Here is a 20,134-nt window from a genome sequence, read left to right as displayed (position 1 = left end):
GCCTTAAGCATCTTCCAATTTTAATTTTATTTCAGAATGATGACACTTTGTATTGGCCAAAAATTTGTCTTTATCTTGCGATATTAGACTGCTGGCCTGCTGAAATTTATCTCAAAGCGGCAGATGAAAATGTCCTAAAAATCTTCGGTCCAAAAGAAGAAGGTAAGTGGAGTTTTAATTGTTTTTTTTTTTCTTTATTTTTTTATTTTTTTTTTTGAAATGTGAACTTGCGAAGCAGAAAATTTCAAGAGAAGAATAATTCAAACGAACAAATTCTTTCCGTGTTCTGAAAAGCATCTACAACTCTAAGCATCTGCTCCTGAAGGAAGCATCATTACACCAGCTTCTTACCATGTATTAGTTTAGTCAGAAAATCTTACCACTTGCTTTTGCGTTCTGATAAATTTTGATGACTAAATGTGAAAAGTGTGAATCTCAATTACACTGTTTAAGAATCTCGAATAATATTTTATTTTCTTCAAGGAAATCAAACCCTTATAATTTCGTGAATTTTATAGAACAAGTGAGGACATTTTTCAGAAAATTTCAATAGAAGGTGTCAGTTTGTTCTCCTTTAAATAGAGGAAACCTAAGCTAAGACTTTAAAAGTGATGAACGCAATTTTCGACTTCAGCCCTTGATTTATAAGTATCCAGGACTTAACTGTGCAAATTAGAAGCATAGGTAGGCAATTAAATCCTAAATATTGGCAGTAAAATCAGGATGTCTACTCTAAGGAAGAAGTACGGATACACCAAAAAAGCTTGGATTTTGGAAGATCGGTACGGACTTTTGGTGAAAAGGTATAAAAAGACGAGATTTTTGTGACAAACCATGGAAAGTAGCCTTAAGGGTATGTGATTTCCCAACATAATCCATTTATCAACATCCCAGTTTGATTCCTCGTGTTTTTCGGTTTATTCCTTTGTCATTTCATCATTCCACCCACCCAATTCGAATGCAGTTAAAATGCATGTGAGGTAAGGAAAAGGTAAGAGCAAAGCAATAATTTTTGAGAATAGCCAGAAAAGGAATTTTCGGAAAAGTCAGAAAAAAGCAATGAAAAGGTTCTGAAAAAGCAAGGAATTTGAATGATAGCGTACCAGTTGACACCCTGAAAATTATGAAAACGTTAGTACATGCAGCAACTGTTGGGCTAAAGAAATTCTGCCTTTTACTTACTGCAGAACTAATTTTTCTGTACACTGTCGAGATAGGAAGTGTATATCTAGCTTATATTTCTTTTTTCTCAGCATGGCTGTTTGGTAAGGACTTGTAAATGTATCTCAAGTCAACTAATTTTGTTCCTTTTTTTTCAGCGGATAATAGAACAAAAAAATCATATCAGACTCTCATTGACCTCCATCAAGCCGTCCATTTACTCTATCCTGGCAATCTCGATTGGTCCCTCCCAAAACCCATTTTTGAAAAAGCATCTGCCTCTGTGCTTGCTGATTTACAATCTAGTGTAGAACCCCTCCCACCTCTGCTGCCAGCATTAGCCAAAGGATTGGGTGGTCAAGAATACATCCACAATAATGTCCTTACGCAGCATCTTCACTTTATCGGTAAGTTTAGTCAAGCCTTACTGAAACCCATTGTAACGTTGAGGTACTCAACGATGGTCAAAGTGCGAAGCCACGTATCTCTGTCAACGGCATTATTACGACTTCCTGTCATACTTTGTTGTTTCTTTGGAACACTAGTCGGAGCAATTTCTGGAAAGGGCTTTTTTTTATGCGGATCGCAGTGGAACGCGGTGGATCGCGATGAACATCAGTATTTTTTTATTCCGTTCCTCAGCGTGATCCAAGCGTTCCAGGTGGATCAGGGTGGAATGCTGGATTGCTCTTCCGAGGTGGGGCGAGCTCGCGATCCACTGTGATCCTAACCTAATGTGAGGAAGTTGCCGTCCTCAAAAAATCAAAACAATAACAAATCGAACCAAATTCCAAGTTTGGATTTTTTTATCACTTGGAACACTTGGATCGCTCAGGATTCCGATCCAGTGCGTTCCACTGCGATCCACCCTGATCCGCGATAAAAAAAAAAGCCCTGAAATCTGCTTTGATTTTACTTCTCTTCAAAGGAATGTTTTGTAAGAATTTTCAGCTGTAAACTCGGCTTGTCTTCCCTCAAAAAAATAAAGTAGGAGCAGAAAATTTGAAACTCTGCAAAACTAGTCTGTGAAATGTCTTGGAAACGGCTTTGATTTTTCTTCTCTGTCAACAGAATATCCTGTAAGAATTTCAAGCTGTTAAGTGGGTTTGCTTCTCTTCAAAAAAATAAAGTAGGAGCGTAACTTCTGAAACACCGCAATAGAGGTACATGGTTTTGGACTTTGGCCAGCAACGCACAGGAAAGTGGAAGTAAAACACTTTCCCCAAAGCTCAAATTTCTTGATGAAGACCCAACATTTTTTTTTTCTTTGTATTTTCTGCTGTCCTCTAAATTTTCAAGAGCACCTCATTAAAAATTCTGGAAGACAATTACTTTTGTTTAGAAATTGAGACATTCCTTGTAGAATAGATGTATACCGGTACATGTACTTATTCTGAAGATTGCAGATTTGGAAGCGCTATGATCTTGTTTTCAAGAATATATATGGTTTATGAGTGTAATTACACATGAGTCAGGCAATATGAGGCATATCTCTGCCGCGCGGTGTAGGAACTTGATTGTGCAGCGCAGAGATGGTGGTAGCGGTGTGCTATGCTGCCACGATCATTTCTTTGATCGATTAGTGTCTTAGGCAGTGAGGATCTTGACCAGGATTAATTTTTCTTGTCTTTTTCCCGACGAACATAAGGTAAACTGAGACCAATTTGAATTTTTCCTCTTCCCCTTCAAAAGATTCCGAATATTTCATTTTAATCAGAATGTAAGTATGAGAATTAATAGATCTCTGAAGAAATGACATACAAATCGAAAGACATTTTACTGCCATGAGCCCGCTTCTCATGCACCAGCCCTGTGAAATTTTGCACTATCATTCGGAATAGTTTGCTCTTCCTAAAAAGCTTTAGATTTTTAAAAGTAGTGTGGTGGCTCCAAAAATATATGCTTTTGAACACTTCATCATCTTTTCTCTCGAAACTTAAAATTTCTTTACAAGTCGTTTCTACAAAGAATGTCTCAATTTCAGGACTTCCAAGTCACTTTATAAATTAAGAGAACTACTATTCTAGTTGGTACATGTTAGTTACCGTTTTGATCAAAGATTCAAAACAGTCTGCTGTACTTGTCAATTGGTTTCAGCAATACTGCAGAATATCAGGTTTTTATTGATACTGTAGGAGTATCTGTTGAGATATAAACAATACTGAGTAAGTAGAATAATTCTTTCAAACAACAATATTTCTTGTGAAATTTTGTTTCATGCAGTAGATAGTGTGAAAGGAGGGGTATTGACGAGCGCTGTCTTTGAGTCAACCTCAGCTGAATTTCCTCAACTCAATTATATTTTGCTCATTGGAAGACTATATTTTACAGAGTTCATCATGATTTGGTCATACTTGGTGAAAGTGTGAAATAATGTAGGCAGAAACCTTTGTTTTCTAACTCATGAGTTGAATTTTGAAAGTTTTAATTTTGAAATTTGATGTCATTGTACTCAGTATCAATGCTACTACATGTTATAGATCAGTTTCTTGCGTTTCCTTGTACATAATGATAATTGGACTACATTTGCAATTAAGAACTACAATTTCTGGCTCAATTTAGAAACATCGTATGTACCATTGGTTTCGCTATGCACATTAGTGTTTTTACAGTAATGTCAGAAATTATAGTTCCGAGTTGCAACATCTAGTCCAATTGGACTGCATTTTGCAATTTGGAACTACGATGTCTGACTCAGTTTGGGAATGATGTATGCACCATTAGTTTTACTATGCGTACGAGTGTTTTTTGTGATGAGCAGGAAATTGTAGTTCCTAATTGCGAAACGTAGTCCAATTATTGCTGCTCAAAGGCTGAAACCGTGAGGCAGAGTAATGTGGTGGTAGATCTTGTCCATTAAACACATAGAATTGCCTAAATTGCGTACCCTATCCAATGGTCCATTTCTATAGAAAGCTATTTGTTTTTAATTTTATCAAATCAATTTCTCTTAACTTACAGATCATGTCATAATCATGAGAAAGGGCGGTTACCCTACAGCAGTTCCTTCTAATTCTAGCAAACATAAATTAACTTATCTACAAGATATCTCAGTCCCATCTGAAAGCTTAATGTAAGTAAAACTCGATTTTTAAATAAAGCTGTGTTATTGTAAGTTTTTACTCGTTGAATTATCAATGCGTTTCCACCAGCGGTATTGAAAGAGATTATGCCATCATTTTAAATAAAATCGTAATTGGCACATACCCATTATAACAGAGCATCATGCCCTCAATGATGTTATTACTAGAATGTCTACGGAGGCAACATCGCTGTAACTATTGAACAAATTGAAATAGAGACTTCAAATTTTGTGAGTTGCTCCCAGGTCAAAGGAAAGGACTAGGGGAACCCCTAAAATTTTAAAGGAACCACCCTGGCAAGGGGCAAGGACTTTAAGGGTTCCATGGTTGGTGCAAAACTGTAGGATCACACCGTAGGTTTCTGATGTCTTGTGCTGACAAAAGTTTCAACATTGGGCCAGCAAGAGAAAGAGAGCTAATTCTTTGGTTGTTGAATTTTTCACTTAAAGGAGGGTGTCTACAAGTCCGGAAATAGTACCGATTTTTTAAGGGCGGTCCGGAAGTACTGAAAAAGTGCGGAAATTCCGCAAGGAGGTCCAGAATTTTTTTCATTTTTGAGCGAGAAATTCAAATTTTTAGAATTTCGTCGAATGAAGGTACTGAAAAAGTACTGAATTTTTCTATTGAGGGGGTACTGAATTTCTTTGGAAAGTACTGAAAAAGCACTACAGTAAAACCTCGCTAAGTCGGTTTCCGGATAAGCCGGTAACCCGCTTTAGTCGGTAGAATCGCCCGGTCCCGTTTATCACCCATATAACACAATGCTAAATAAGTCTCGGTATCTCGGTTTGGTCAGATTCTGAACCCGCTTAACTCGGTGAAATTTTTCCATCTCGACCTTTTTTTCTTCGATCGTCACCCGTGATCAAGCGTAGGTACCCGTGCGCGGTGCGGGTCGGGTCAAGTTACGCCACGAAGGGTGAGCGAATCTCCGAGAGAGCGCAGCGCAATGCGAGAAACGACATCGGAAATAGAGAGATAAGGAATCAAAAACACTCGATAACAACACGAAAGATGAGAACAGTAGAGAATAGGATATCTGATACCGCGTGTTATCTTATCGCGCGTGTGAAAACACGCATGCATAATTAAGCAATTTCACGCATCGATGAGTTGACAGGTCCAGTCGGCACCGGCCCCTCTCCCCCTACCATCTTGCATTGCCCTTCCCCGCTCCCCCCAGGAATCTTCCGCAGAGTTTTTCGGGGATTTTAGCGAGTATTGGTACGTTGCATTTTCAGTGCAACGACCCACCATAGCGGGTGGCCGCGGCGCATCACCGCGCGGCATGCCGCGTGGGGTGCGCGGGGGATGATACGCGATGGGGTGCCGCGGCACCCCAACATACGATTAACCCGATGACTTCATGATGCCCTGACACTTTCAACACGCAATTTCAAGTGCATTTCATGAAATTTTACCATTTAGTACCATTTTCTTCGATCAAATGGCTCTCCAAAACACTCCTATGAGTCGCTCTACACGCACGTTTGCGTTTGTCCAATTAAGGGCGCGAAATTTGAAAAAGCGCGGCAGGAAAAGTGGCAGTCCGCGTAAGTCGGTAACCCGCTTAACTAGGTAAATTTCCTCGGTCCCGATGAAAACCGACTTAGCGAGGTTTCACTGCATAAAAGTACTGATTTTTGGCCAGCCTATTATGGTAGACACCCTGTTGAAGCCTTCTATACCAAAAGAAATCAAAGGCAGCATGAGTGAAGGAGCTGAGCAAAAATTTTTGAGAAACAGAGATTCTAGTCAATTTGATCATAATTTGTCTATCTTCTAGCAAATCCTTTCGACCTTGATACTCTTCAAATATTTCTCCTTCTATTTATGAATGTTTATTTCTATTCAGAGTTGGTGTCCTAGCAATCAAACCGTCGCTGTGCTCTTTCAACGGACAAGTGATGAGTGGTGAGAAAGCCCTGTACATACGCACACTGGAAGCGATGGGTATTGCAGTTGTGCCAGTTTTTCTTAGCAAGTGGGATTCGCTGTTGGAACACGAGAAAATCCCGTACCTCATGCAACTGCTTCGCAACAAAACCGAAGACTACGAAGCTATGGCTCTCCTGTGACTTTAAGTGTTCAATAGACTAGCCAAGGTAAGATGCTGTGAAAATATTTTTTGAAGAATACTCTGCATTGACTTAGAATACTTGATGTTATGAACTGTCGTCTGAATCAGGCAAAACAATCAGCATCCGAGTTATTAAGTGAGGAATGTTAGTAAATGCTTCTAAGAAGAACATAATCAAGAAAATGACTGTGAGTCCAGAGAATGCATTAGATCAGAATAGAGTCAAGTATGGAGACGTTACGTTGCATGTGTTAGGAGTTTGCGATTTGACTCTCGATTCATTTGTAAAAGTTCGCGAGAAACACAATGGTGCCACTGGTTTTCTCTGAAATCAACTCCGAAGCTCAAAAAAAGCTCTCAAGTTGAGGCCAAAAAACTTTTACAGAAGAATCAACGGTTGAATCGCAAATCCCTTACACATGCAACATCTCCATTAGGATTCTGTCGCTTTCAAAGCTAATTGTAATTGATATTTTGTCTAGATGAATATAAAATAAAGTCTATACATTAAACCTTTCAATACCAGGCTAGAGTCTGCATGCACACGCCTCACAACTAGAATCAGTTTTCGCAGGAACAAATCCAAAGGAACTCTGTTGGGAAGTCCTGAAGTTGTTGTTCAGTTTCTTCTCGGCAGATAGTGTTAGTCAGAGATGTGAATCCACCTAAGTAAAGGTTGTTGAGCAAAAGCAGAATTATTGCAGGAAGGGAGGAAGGGGATGATTTAGCGGAACTTCGAATGCATCCGTGTTCATGGTAATGGAAGGGTTAAACGAGTGATGTCAAATGCTCAGTTCTCAGGTCGATATTTTTTGGCAACTCTTAACCAACTGTTGGCTCGGCTGTCACAGCTCTAAGTTGTATTTTTTCCATGATCACCTCTAATTTTTACAGTTCCTAAATGCTGTCTAAAAGATCACCTGAACTCTGACAGTAGAGAGACTGATTATTGAAGATCGAGGTTTAAAAAATCGATTCTGATTTTAAATCGCACTTGAAAAATCAATTCGATGTAATTGATTTTTTGGTGCTAAAGTCACTTTAAAATTGCCACCCTCACTCTCCAGTTCCCACCTCTACTTCACCTGCGCCTTGATTGTTGAATCATTATCATCGAGTGACCTTGCTCAGTAAGTAGCATTGCGATGATAATTTTGACTGTTCTAAGGGGTATACTTTAACACTAGTTTAATTTAAAATGACCAATATTTCAACGTTTTCCTCAAATTGTATTTATCAACTTGAGACTCCAAAAAACTTAAATTTCTGATCCATGCAGTTTTCAAACTGTCAATTTTTATAACATTTTCAAAAAAGAGTCAGCAAATTTACTAAAAGAAACTGTAAAAAATGTGATAAGCGTTTACAAACAAAATGTATTCAGAGTAAAATCAAAATGAGCTTTGACCAATCAAAAGACTGTTGTGCTCGCCCAATGGCCTACTGTATGAATGGCAGAGACAACTGCATTATCGTTTTCGTGCACCGTTGGATATTGAACTAACGCTACCTTTTTGGCATAGCCCTGGAGCGGCCCCTGCCCCGTATGATGGTTCATTATATACATGTTGGCTTTGGTAGCTATCACAATAGACAAGGCCTTAACAATTGCATAAGGGGTCAGAGCCTCAGGTGGTGCAGCTTCAATTATTGTAGGGTCAGGCTGTGCTTTCGGGATCCAATCGCCATCGGGTCTTCCTCCTACAGTTTCAGCCAAACCATACAGCACAATGCCAGTTGCAGCACTTGTGTACAAGTTTCTGATTTCTGGAGGGTTGCTACTGAACGTGAAATTAGCCCTTGCTGCAGCGAATCCTGCGGCTCTCGACAAGTTTACATTCTCCAGTATTGGCAACTTATGATTGTTGGGTAAAGCAGGATGGACACCTATGGCTATGCCGACTTCGAAAGCCCCATTTATAGAAGGGAGGTCGAAGATTGTCGCCATAGTTGCCAGTTTGATGTCCCATTCTCTGATTACGTTTTTGGAAGAATTGGGGGCTGAAATGGTAAACAGATTTAGAATAATGTATTGATTAAGCAATCTGAATCAATAGGAAAAGGTTAGAAAATTAATTTTAATATTATTACTGTTTTCAGAAATGCATATAACCTTGTAATGACCTCCAAAACCAACACTGTAAAAGAGTTAATGAATATTAATTTTATAAAAGTGGAATGACCAAAAATAAGTTAGTAGGAAAAAGTAAAAACAAAGTCGAAAGTAAAGTACAGAAATACAGATCGAAATTCCAAAGATTTGGACGATGTACAATTAATTTTGGGTGGGTAAGGAAAATACACAATAAAGAAAATGGGTACAGTTTTAGTAGTTAGTATGCAAGTCCGAAAGACCAAACAAATTTTATATAAATAAATACATTTCTGAAAAAAGACTGAGAAAAAGGGAATAAAATTCAGAATGCCGAGTCAAATCTAGGCAGTGAATTTGGGTTGCAGTGGAAAAATAAAAAATGAAAAACAGCCTGAGATGGGCTGGGCTGGGCTGAGCACTATGCATTGCAGGTCCAGGCTGGGCACTATGCATTACAGGCCCAGGCTGGGCACTTAGCATTGTAGATCCAGGTTGGACAAGTTCCACAAGCTGTAGTATCGAATTTTGCGTTTCTTGAAGCGTGGAAGTTAAGATGCCAATGCATTCCGCTATCGCAGTTTCCTTTTCCCGTTCAGACATTTTCTCACCTGAAAAATGTACGGAAAAAAAAAAGTCAAAAGAAAGTTTAAAATGTAAATTAAATTGATTTCCATTATCAAAAAATAAAGAATAAGCCTGGAGATTAGAGAAGAAAAAAACTTGTTTTTAATCATCCCCCGGTTATTTTAAAACACTTTTTTTTTAATAAACCCGGTTATTTGGTGAATGCCCAAATTGTCCCCTGTAAGCATGACAAGCTGGAAGTAAATTTTCCCGGAGTAAGCTTCATTTTCAAAAAAAACACCCTCTTTTGATAAACTGTTAAAATCCTCAATTAAGTTTTTGATCAACTTTTCATTTCCAAACTGCTTTCTGTCGTTAGCATGGAATAACATACATAAAAAGATACATTTCAAAGTGGAACGAAATTCTGGTGGAATGCATGGCATATATATGTAAACACAACCCAACTTGTGAACTCCTGAATGTGACCCTAGAGCGTTTCCTGTTTCCAATTCATCCATATAGAGGAAGAAAGGAAGAAATTTTTTCCCTTTATTTTTATCAGCTTTTAAAAACTCTTGCCACTGTTTACCTTGTAGAAAATTTGACAAAACAGAATTTTCTGCCAGCATTCTGCCCTCAAAATCAAGTGTTTTCTGGAGAACATCCGACTGATCAAAAAATTTCTTAAAGAATACTTTTGGTGAAATATACTGAGCTTTCACGGGTATAGATGTGACTCGCACTTTATTTTTAATTTTTTTCCGTACCGATCGTTCTCCAAGCTCAATTTCTTGAGGTTTTACATACGTGCCTAAATTTTCAAAGTGTTGTAATCTATGAAAGTCTGTCTTTAAAGAGGCAAATGGATCACATGGACAAAAAAGGTGGTGTAGGTGGCAAAGGTTTGCTGCGAGCACTGAGCTCTTCCGCTCCATCCAATTCAAGGGGAATTTTAAGTAACCAATAGAGTAAAATTAAATCTTAAAAGTGGATATGACAACAACTTAAATGAGTCTCAAAACTCCGAAAGATAAAATGAGATAGATAAAAATTAGTCGAGTAACCGTGAAGGAATTACACTAATGTCATAATCTAAAAAATCACTAAGAATGAGTGTACAAAGGTCTCACAATGTACTTGTCTTTACATCCATATAGCCCAGCCTGACTGGTGTAGGTGGCAAAGGTTTGCTGCGAGCACTGAGCTCTTCCGGTCCATCCAATTCAAGGGGAATTTTAAGTAACCAATAGAGTAAAATTAAATCTTAAAAGTGGATATGACAACAACTTAAATATTTTTAAGTAATGAAACTTCAAGATATTTGACAAAGCAGTATTATTATGCACTAAGGAGTTAAACATTTGTATGAATGCAGGCCATTCACTCTTTTTACTATCAAAAGTTGGAATTTTAGGTGGTTTTAAGTATGATTTCATCATATACTGGTCAGTTACCGGGAATGGACTTGCGACAGATTGATTTTCCAAACTAGTACCTGGCATATTAGATCTAGGATCCACTGAATTTATAAAGGCGTTTGCTTGAGCCAAAATTTCGTAATATTGTTTTTCAAATGTTAAAACAGTATCAATCGGGTATGCCGCTGGATTTTTTGTTGTTAATTCTTGAAATACCCGTAGGTATTGAGTTAGAATTCCTTTTGAGGATTCAAATCTGGTTTTCAAAGCGTCTACATCTATTGAGTCTTGCTCCAAAACATGCTTGAAACATTGTAATTGAAGTTCCAGCTGTCGTTTAGTGCTATCAAGGCTTGCCAACCTCAAATTTCCCTCATCTTCTTCCATAGCTTAATTTCTTCTGCAACCTGAACTTTGTGTGGAATGGCAACACAGCCTAAAACAACTGTTGTTCAGGAAAATTGAAATACATTGTCTTATGGAGCGTCCTCCGCAATGTTTAAGCGATGTGGCCATTACATCTTTTTTTTTTTTTTTTTTTAATGCAAGTAGAGTCTGCATGATTTGGGGAGCGAAACGCTACCTACCAAATTTAATAGGCATAAATTGCCACTGTCCCTTTGGAGCACAATGTTCCATCAGGATTTAAACCATGGAAGCGCACGCTAACTGCATGGTATTATCTCCAGTTATAAATAGGACTGTAGTATTTTACCTTGGAGGCGCACGCCAACTGCAAGGATAATAGAATTTAAGGTTAGGATTTAACCCTTTGGAAGCGCACGCTAACTGCAAAGGTTTTAAATCCTCAAAAGGTCACTTTTGCAAGTCATGGAAGCACACGCTAACTACATGAACTTGCAACCCATAATCAATGAAATTATTGAGTGGAAGCGCACGCTAACTGCACTGAACAATTTCATATGATGATAGGAATTTTTTACACATAACCTTGTCAATAACTTTTTTTCAATTGTATTTTATTATATTTGATCACGTCAGGGTCACCATTTTGTTGAGTCAACAATAAAAAGAAATTATACTTATAATAAAGATAGAATATTATTTAAAAAACAATTAATTACATGAGATAAACAGCCGGAGTACAGAGAGAGTGAATTTGATAAAATTGAACTTCTTTATATCTCATTGACGTTGCTATAGAGATGCAACAAAAGGCATTAAATCTGTCATTGATTGATCAGTCAAGTGTTCTTCCAGTTTTTCTACTAAAATGTCTCTTACAGTGCTAAAAATTTCTGAAACACCTTCAACTACCGTTTGTATCATTTTTCTTTGCAAAGACACATGAGAATATAAGTAGGCAATGAAGTTTGCACACTCTTTATTCAGCATTTGAATAGGATCAGCAGTTGTGCCTTTGGAACTATCTCCTATTCTTGAACTTCTAACATTTTGTGCGTTAAACTGATTATTTTCGACAATTGGCTGAGATACAACTATGTCCACGGTAGCATTATGCACAGTGTCACTTAGCAAAGAGTTAGGGTCTTCAAGTTGTACCTTCATGCGACAGGTTTTAAAATGCTTACGAAGATTAGGATATGCAGAGAATGGTTTCCCGCAGTCCCCACAATTTATTGGATCGGCATAAGCAGATCTAAAATGGAACTGTTTGATATGATTTATCAGAGAGTTGATGGGTTCAAAATTTTGTTTACAATCAGGGCACGAAGGCATGATTATAACATTGAAAAGAAGCTGGAGGCTAATTAATTGAGAAAAAATTAAACGGAGGAAAGATTAAGCTGATTGGCTAAAGAGGTTACTTGAATGTAATTCCTGTCACGTTTTGTAAGAACGATTACTTACACGATAGTTAAGGATAAATTGAACAAGACGGGGGGGGGGGGGGGGGAGGAGCCCAGAAAAAAATGACGGAAAAGGGGAGACCGACCGAAGAAGGGAATTAAATCTTTGGTTCCCTTGGAGATGCCTAAAGATACCCTTGATTTTTGATTTATCCAAATCATATTTTAATCTTGAGATTGCTGCATCAAATGTGCCTTTTCATACTCGTTGATTGATTCTTGATAGGCCGGATTGTCTCGAGAAGTCTGATTGCCTTGTAAGTTCTCACCCTAAATAAGGAGAATCTGGGGAATTAGATCTTTTGCTCTCATGGGGATGCCTAAATATAACCTTGATTTTTGATACATTGAAATCAAGAAGTCTGATTGCTTTGCGAGTTCTTAACTGAAGACGACCGTGAAGGATCTTGGGAGTAAGAATAGATCAGGTCTACGTTTTTCTTAATCAAATTTAAATCTTGAGAAAATTAAAAATTAAAATTAAAAGTTTAATTTTGTTTAGTTAGAGGGTTGACAAGGGGTGTTGGAGTTGATGGTCGATTTTGGGAGTTTTTGTTAGTTGGTTGAGGAATTGGGCTTTTGGGAGATTGGACTGTGTGAGTTCAATGTTTACGGGTAGGTGATATTGAATCTTTAGTTAGATTTTTATCTGTATGATTAGTACTATTTTTTATGTTGTCTCGAATCCATTGGTCGGAGGGAAGAGTTAGATCTTTAAAGGATATATCTCTTTTAACAAATTTCCTATTGTTGGGTTGACTATTCGTTATTGTTCTGGCATATGGTTTGTTTATCAAATGTGTCTTTTCATACTCGCTGATTGATTCTTGCAAGACCTGATTGCCTCGAGAAGCCTGACTGCCATGTGAGTTTTTAACCGAAGACGACTGTGAAGAATCTTGGGAGTAAGAATAGATCGGGTCAACCTTTTTCTTTCTCTGGCACTGTTTCCCTTTTAAAAATGAGGATGATGATGATGCTTAATTCTTTGGCCTCAGCTCCTCGAGAATTTGTGGCGATCGGAACCCAAAACTCGTTGATTTGACACGCCGAATCTCTAACTTTGGTTTGATATGAAAATTGAGGAATGGAGGTCAGGAAAAATAAATCAAATTTTTCTGTTTCATAAATATGCTTAAGAAATAAATACCTAATAAATTGAGGCAATACATCGAACTTGACCATCCAGCTTCAAAACTCACACCAATGCCTCATCATTTCTTTTTCACCCACTTACCGACGGATGTTTAGAGAGTTCTAGGAACCTTTCGCTGGGGTACACGATCTTCTCGAATGACCTAACATACAAGATAGCTCAACGTGTGGAAGGAGTACTTACTTGCTAGACCACATTCTCTAGCAATTTCGTTCCACGCGTTGGATTTCAAACGGACATCTTTGAAATCCTGGTCCGCCTTGTTGTACAGACAGACCACATTCTTTAGCAATTTCGTCCCAAGCGTTGGATTTAAAACGAGCATCTTTGAAATCCTTGTCCGCCTTGCTGTACAGATATGGCCTCGCCTCAACCAACATTGCTACCATTTTCAGGGTAGATTAATACGTCAACTCTAGATCTCCATCAACTCTAGATCTACTGTCTACTCCACCGCAGATTCATTCCCTGACTTTGAGGAAGTCATGGTAAAGGTAAATAATAATTTAAAAACACAAAGCACTGAACAATTCGCTGACTCCGAAAACGCAGTAACATTAAGTCGCAAACCTCAAACCCGGCACGAGAAAAAATGGCTGACCCCTCCTTCTCTCGTCCAAAACCGATGACCTGGTCAATTTCCGCACTGGTTTCACGGCGGGACTCACTTATCGACCTTGCCCTATAGGGCGCCATTTGTTCATAGACTCTCCCTCTGGTTGCTAAGGTCAGACCTTCAGTAGCTGAATGTGCAATAGCCCTTTCGTCATCCAAGGAGGCCTGCATATTTCGCCCTTGTGTCGTTATACAGAGCACCAAAGCTTCTGTCGGTCATTTAATAAGTGTTTTATGCAGTTTCAAGATGCTTTTAATAGTTATTTCAACATCATTGAAGGCTGTTGATTCACATACATTGAATATTTCGCTCGGATTTTAATAAGTCCTTTTGGAGGAGATGTAGGTAACGCAGTGTTATGAGCAAACATCGGAGAGGCTCAACCATTTCCTTTCCGTGGACATTGTTGACACGAAAATCACGATCTTGTATTAGCAAATCCAGAAGGATGTGACAGAACTTTGAGTCATTCGAAAATGCCTGAAAAGTCAACTCATTGTATCTACTGACCCAATTTTCAACATATTTGTCAAACCTTGGATGGAATTCGTAGGGTCTGCGTCCCAACAAAGCTCTTGCGGCAAATGGGTAATACATATTCGATTTGTCTCCGTACATTTCCCTTAAGAGTCTCCTTTTCCGCTACCGCAATCGTTGTAGAACTACCGGTGCCATCTCCATCCTGCTATTGTAAATTTGAAAAACAAAACGAAACATAGAAAGAACAAGACGAAGTGATATTGAAACAATTAAAAATAAAACACTGGGACTTCACGATGCGTTACAAAACACAGAAAAAGCAGTTTCTCACCAAGTCGTCCGATGCAAAATATTGTGAGACGGCCGATAACACACTTGGTGGACACGAATTTTCAATTCACACAAAACTGAAGAAGCAAGTCTTCATCCTTGGATCTTTCTCTTATCGATGACAAAATTGATGTCCGGATTCCCTACTTTCATCTCCTTTACAATTCTAGCTCTTGACAATCCTTTCATGTAGCGCAAGCCGTCAACATCAAGACCTGGTCTTAGTTCCGCATCTTTCCTAATATTAGCTTTTTTGCCTCGGGCACTTGACTCTAAGAGCACAGCCTCATCAAAAACCATCTCTTACACATCCCGCACAAAAACTGAATCTCCTGCGCCCGAACTGAACATTTTTGAGGGCAAGCTTAAGTTGGCCATCATTCAGTCGATGATAGTTACCATTTACAGCAGGAAGTGATGGGTGAGCAGCAAGTTCGAAGGTTGTCAAGACCCGGGGGGGGGGGGGGGGGGGGGGGAGGGATTACAGACTATGGGGGATCCATAATAATAATACACACAACTTGCTTCCTTCAGTCCCAAATTAAGTTAACCTCGGAATAGGAATAAAGAAGAAGCGTCAAAATAACAATCAAAAAGGGGTGTATTAGAGAAATACACATAAAATACGCAACAAAAATAAATTTAAAAGGGTAGCAGAACTTTCCTCAACGATTCCGAGTCCGTGTGAGAGGCAGATTGAGGGTTGATGGTATAGTCCCCAATCGAAATCCGGCCGTGCACATCTTGTTGGGGCGGGCTGGTGCAGTCGAAGAACACAATTAAATTGTGGTATGTCGGAGGGCTATCACGGTTAGGAGCGGCGCCTATATCCAAATGAAAGCGAGAGTGAGCCCAGGGCGGGAATAAGCTCGGTTGCCACCGCATATCTTCGTCACTTGTGAAATACAGAAAGTTTGCGGGAAACACGGCACTAAAGGACCGCGCCAGATCCTCGTACGTATAGGCAACACCAGAAAAAAAGACCACAATTAGGGGCGCCAAATCGAGAGTCACCACGCAGTGAGAGCCAAAAAAGTTACGAACGCCCCGCGAAATACGGTCCATCATAGCTGTAGACACGGCTGTACGCGCCAAGCACCACGAAATGTGTAGGGTTCTAGAGTGAGCAATAAATATAAGTCGCTGATTGGCGATGAAAAATTATAATGTGGAAAGTCCGAAAAATTAACAACACGAAACCAAAATTAACAAAACAAAATCGTCATGGGTATGAAACCAAAAAAAAAAAATGTGTGAATTTTTAAATAAGGCGGTTGTCTCGAAGGACTTGGAAAAATATCTGTTCGTCTGGGAAAAAAATTTATATTTGTCGCTAAGACTCGAGGAGTTGACTCCCTTTGACTTGAAAAGTAGAATTCGAAGTGAGGAGCCCCTCCAGAGCCCAACACCTTGGTCCCTGTTCAACCCTTCTTGGGGGCCACCCCCAGCGTACCCCACGCTATCTCTGATTGGCTGGTCCAAGAACCGATGCTAAGCTCTGGTTGGTCCCCCCGATTTAGGCTTTCTCGCCTTTGCTTGCCGTTACGCCCCCCCCCCCCCCCCCCCCGGCTCGCAGCGGGCTCCGCCAAAGGCCCGTGCTATCAATCTGGCTTGACACTTTTATGGCCGAAACCTTTTAATTCTGCTGCACCTGCCCTGGGTGACTTACTTTTCTGAGAACGTCCCTTACAATTTGATCCCTGCTACATGTACGGTGCATTCCTTCGCGTGTTGTTGTTCGGCCGAGTGCCTTGTTGCTTTATTTCCTCTTTTAATGTTGGATTACTCCTAGGACACTACACTGTCGCATGTCGGTGGTTTTCACCTGAACTTGAGGATGAGGCGGTGGCTTAAGGCTCACTCCGTATTGCCACAAACTGTAGCTCCTGATTATTAGCTGTAGTAATGATGGCTCCTTTAAGATAATTAGCCTGCCTATTCGCTTCCATTCTGAGTTCGTCTATTTTATCGTTAAGCATGAGGCACTTGTAGCCCATCCAGGCTGCTGTTCCGATCCCTGCTCCAACGGCGATCGCTAGGGGTATCAACCGCTTTTGCCCGCTCAGCGTTGCCCCCGTGTTGTTGGTTTCCTTTTCATTTACGGATAGGAACATGCCTGCCAGGGCATCATTCCTCTCCCTCACGCCGCATATCCTTATGTATTGCACGAGGTCGATGACCACTGGGATGAGGGTTTCACCTTCTAGACTCAGAACCTGCCGGTTGGTTTTAAACGTTACAAGCTTTGCGTCGGACAGCTCATTGCAGGGGGTGGCCGGTGTCGCAATTAGGGTGATCACAAATTCGCTTAAAAAACAGATCTTTGGCAGTGTTGGATACATTTTGGACTTACGCTTGATCGCTTGGAACGCCTGAAAAATCGTGTTTGATTTTTACATTTCAAAGTGCAGAAAGCTTCCACACTTTTTTGTAGGATCAAGGAAAATCACGATTGCTGCTGAACAGTTCAAACTTGTGGAGACACTTATTACTACCCATCGCAAATTGCAAAGGCAACTTCTGAACCTCAATTGAGTAAAAGGAAACACAATAGCATGTTCTACTACAGCATTTCTTAAATCCACAAAAAGATTTTGTTCTCAGTTCTCAGTCATATCTCAATCTTATGTCTTCTTTGTCTGTTGCTTCTTCTATCAATTTTAACCCACAAAATCAGCCCACAGAGAGGCCATGGGAAGCGGGAGAGGGCACTTAACGAGGCGTGGGTGCCGAAAAATCGGTGGACGTGGAAAGGGAGGGAAAAGGGGGTGATTCTCTTCGGAACATAAATTATACATTTTATGGAAGATGATTTCATGACGACGATACAGAGGTCAAGCCGACAAGTTGGTTAAAGTTGCCGAAATATTGCATCTGCTACTTTGGTTTGATCCCAAAACTCAAGGTTTGAGTTCTCTCCTTTGACTTTTGACAGCACTTGTCTCAGTCTGTCTTATCTAGAAAAGTAACGTTCGTTAAAGCAGCTTTGGAGGACAGTTTATCCCGTATGATGATAGTTTACAACTGCCTTTACGTTTACGTGAAAGTTGTGTCAATACTTCGCATCCTATATTCAACTTCCAGCTGATGCCGGAGGATTATTGTTTTCTTTTGTTTCTTGTTAAAGGAATAATTGCGCAGTAATACACGCGTGGATATCTTCGCTCATGTCATCAGCTTTTTGTTCTCTAGAAATAGAGAAACTTGAAAAATTTGTGTATCTCGATTATGATTTTTCAAAGGAAGAGCAATATGTATTTGCCAAAAATTTGTAAAAAAAATTTTTTGATCGAAAAGAAAAAGAAATTATAAGCATGAGAACAGTCACAAATTAGATGACACTCTGCAGTATGTAACTTGGATTCCTGGCTCATTTCAAAAAGAACATCGTCGCTCTCCCGGCGAAGAAACGTAACTCCATTCCAAGGTTGCAAAATTAACTCTTAGAATTCAACTCTTTACAAGATTTACAATTTTTGTCCAAGATTTGTTTGATTGTTTTATGGGATTAGACGAAAAATCGGTGAAATTCTCAGTTAGATTAGCCGAAGATTTTTCCTCCCAAAAAACGAACGACATCTGCACGTTGCCAAATGTTCTGTAATATTTTACGCTTTTTTTGGAAAACTGTTGTTTTTTAGTTTTTTCTTTTAACTTCATGTAAAGAGAAATTTACGCATAATTTGATTTGGATATAACTTGAAGAATAGTATTCAAATTAATTAATTAAAACTAAATAATATTTTGCCAAAAAGTTTCACGGTACATAATGCCAAAATCGTATTACGTGTGCTGTTGGGCGTGATACCACTATTCGACCTTCTAGGAGCACGGTGTGCCTATTCAATCAATTAAAGGCGTTTTAATCTGCCGTTACGGTACGCGAAACTCCTATGAACCATCAGGATCAACAGATGAGTGCAATTCAACAAACAAATTGAACATTAGTATGACCACTACATTACATAAAAAATGTGCTAGGTAGGTTCTTTTAGCCCGCTCTAGCTGTATTCATATGACCACTGTCATATATAAAAAATAGCAATGGCATGTGTTAAGAACTATGTAGAATTGTAAAAGTTGATTATCATGATGAAATCAAAAGGTTGTTCCGATCCATTCCAGCTGACAATTGTTGTTTTGAGGGGCGTGACACACCCTCAAAACGAAGAAAAATGGTCTCAAATTTGCTGCCTTAAAATTGCAGTCCATTTTTGTGAATTAGCTGTGTTTTGACCTATCATTGTCAAGTGTTCTTGTGTTGTCATTATTCTTGAATTGGCATGCGTCTGAAGTATCCGAAAAGGATAAACAAGGCTTGTACTTCTCAGAATACCCACCATTTTTGTAATTATCAAACGATGTATATTAGCTCATTCGTTCATTCGAGAACGTTCGGTCTTTAATTCCTTTTAGTCAGTCTGAATTATGACTAGTAGTTAGTCCTAAAAGTGTTGATTCTGTACAAAATTAGGTTTATTTTTAATTACCACGTTCTGCTCTGTTTTCTCCGTTGTGTTTTTTTTTTCATTTGCTACTTTTTGTATTGCCCTCTTTGATTTTTGAAAAACCTGAAGTTGAATAAAAAAATGTTGTTTTATTTTCTTGTTACACGACTTGTTTTTACTTGAATTCCCACAGTATGTTCGAATTCCTGGCTGATTACCTGATTTTCAAAGGAAAATCCTTTAAATCTTCTTCATCGGGTCTCATTTATTCTTGGGAAATTTGTCGGAGGCAATCGAGCATACGCAGTATGCAAATTGAGTATTAGAAAAGTTTTCTTTGATAAAGATGTATTTACGAAGCCATGCAGCATCGACCGATGTGCATTTCTACATCGCGGCTGAATCTGACGGAGGCTGCCTCGCCACTACCATTTTTATTTTCTCCGTATTTCGAGTTTGTTCTTAAGTAGAACAAAAGAAGTGTTGAAGAAGAAATTTTGTGAAGTTTTACCCTGCCAATGCATCGAGAGGCTCGAAATTTTTGTCGCATCAGAATGGGTCAGTCGCGCTGGTCATAGAATTGTGTTTTGATGCTTAATTCCTGCTGATGAGCTAATAAGTATTATCTAAGATATGACGCTTTGAAAAATTCGGATCATGACGTCATCCACCGCGGTAGTGACACCCTATGTTTCTTCCAAATTTCTTTCATCAATCACTAATATAAACAAATGCACTGGTTGCTCGACTTAAACCACGGATAAAATCAAGGGTGTCAATATCACGGTGGCGGATGACGCCGTGAACCGAATTTTTCATAGTGCAATATCTCGGTTAATATTTAAGGTAAAAAGTTGCAGTTTGGACG

The 20,134-nt window shown here is 39.1% G+C and overlaps 1 protein-coding gene across 2 annotated transcripts in view; it reads left to right on the top strand.

The window, feature by feature from the left end:
• LOC109031757 (uncharacterized) overlaps positions 1-19,429 on the top strand; it is a 28,916-nt gene extending 9,487 nt beyond the window's left edge. The window contains exons 7-11 of one of the 2 annotated variants that reach the window (XM_019043491.2): positions 36-162; positions 1,320-1,568; positions 4,123-4,234; positions 6,100-6,349; positions 17,946-19,429. In XM_019043491.2, coding sequence (XP_018899036.2) covers positions 36-162; positions 1,320-1,568; positions 4,123-4,234; positions 6,100-6,322 — 711 coding nt within the window. In that variant the 3' untranslated portion in view covers positions 6,323-6,349; positions 17,946-19,429. Of the gene's footprint in view, positions 1-35; positions 163-1,319; positions 1,569-4,122; positions 4,235-6,099; positions 6,845-17,945 lie in introns of those variants that run through there. The other variant, XM_019043489.2, reaches the window with a different exon arrangement.
• The last annotated feature ends 705 nt before the right edge of the window (positions 19,430-20,134 follow it).

The sequence above is a fragment of the Bemisia tabaci genome, chromosome 9 (genome assembly GCF_918797505.1).
Source record: "Bemisia tabaci chromosome 9, PGI_BMITA_v3".
NCBI lineage: Eukaryota > Metazoa > Arthropoda > Insecta > Hemiptera > Aleyrodidae > Bemisia > Bemisia tabaci.
Note: the sequence above shows the minus strand (reverse complement) of the source record. Positions and strands in the feature narration are given on the sequence as shown.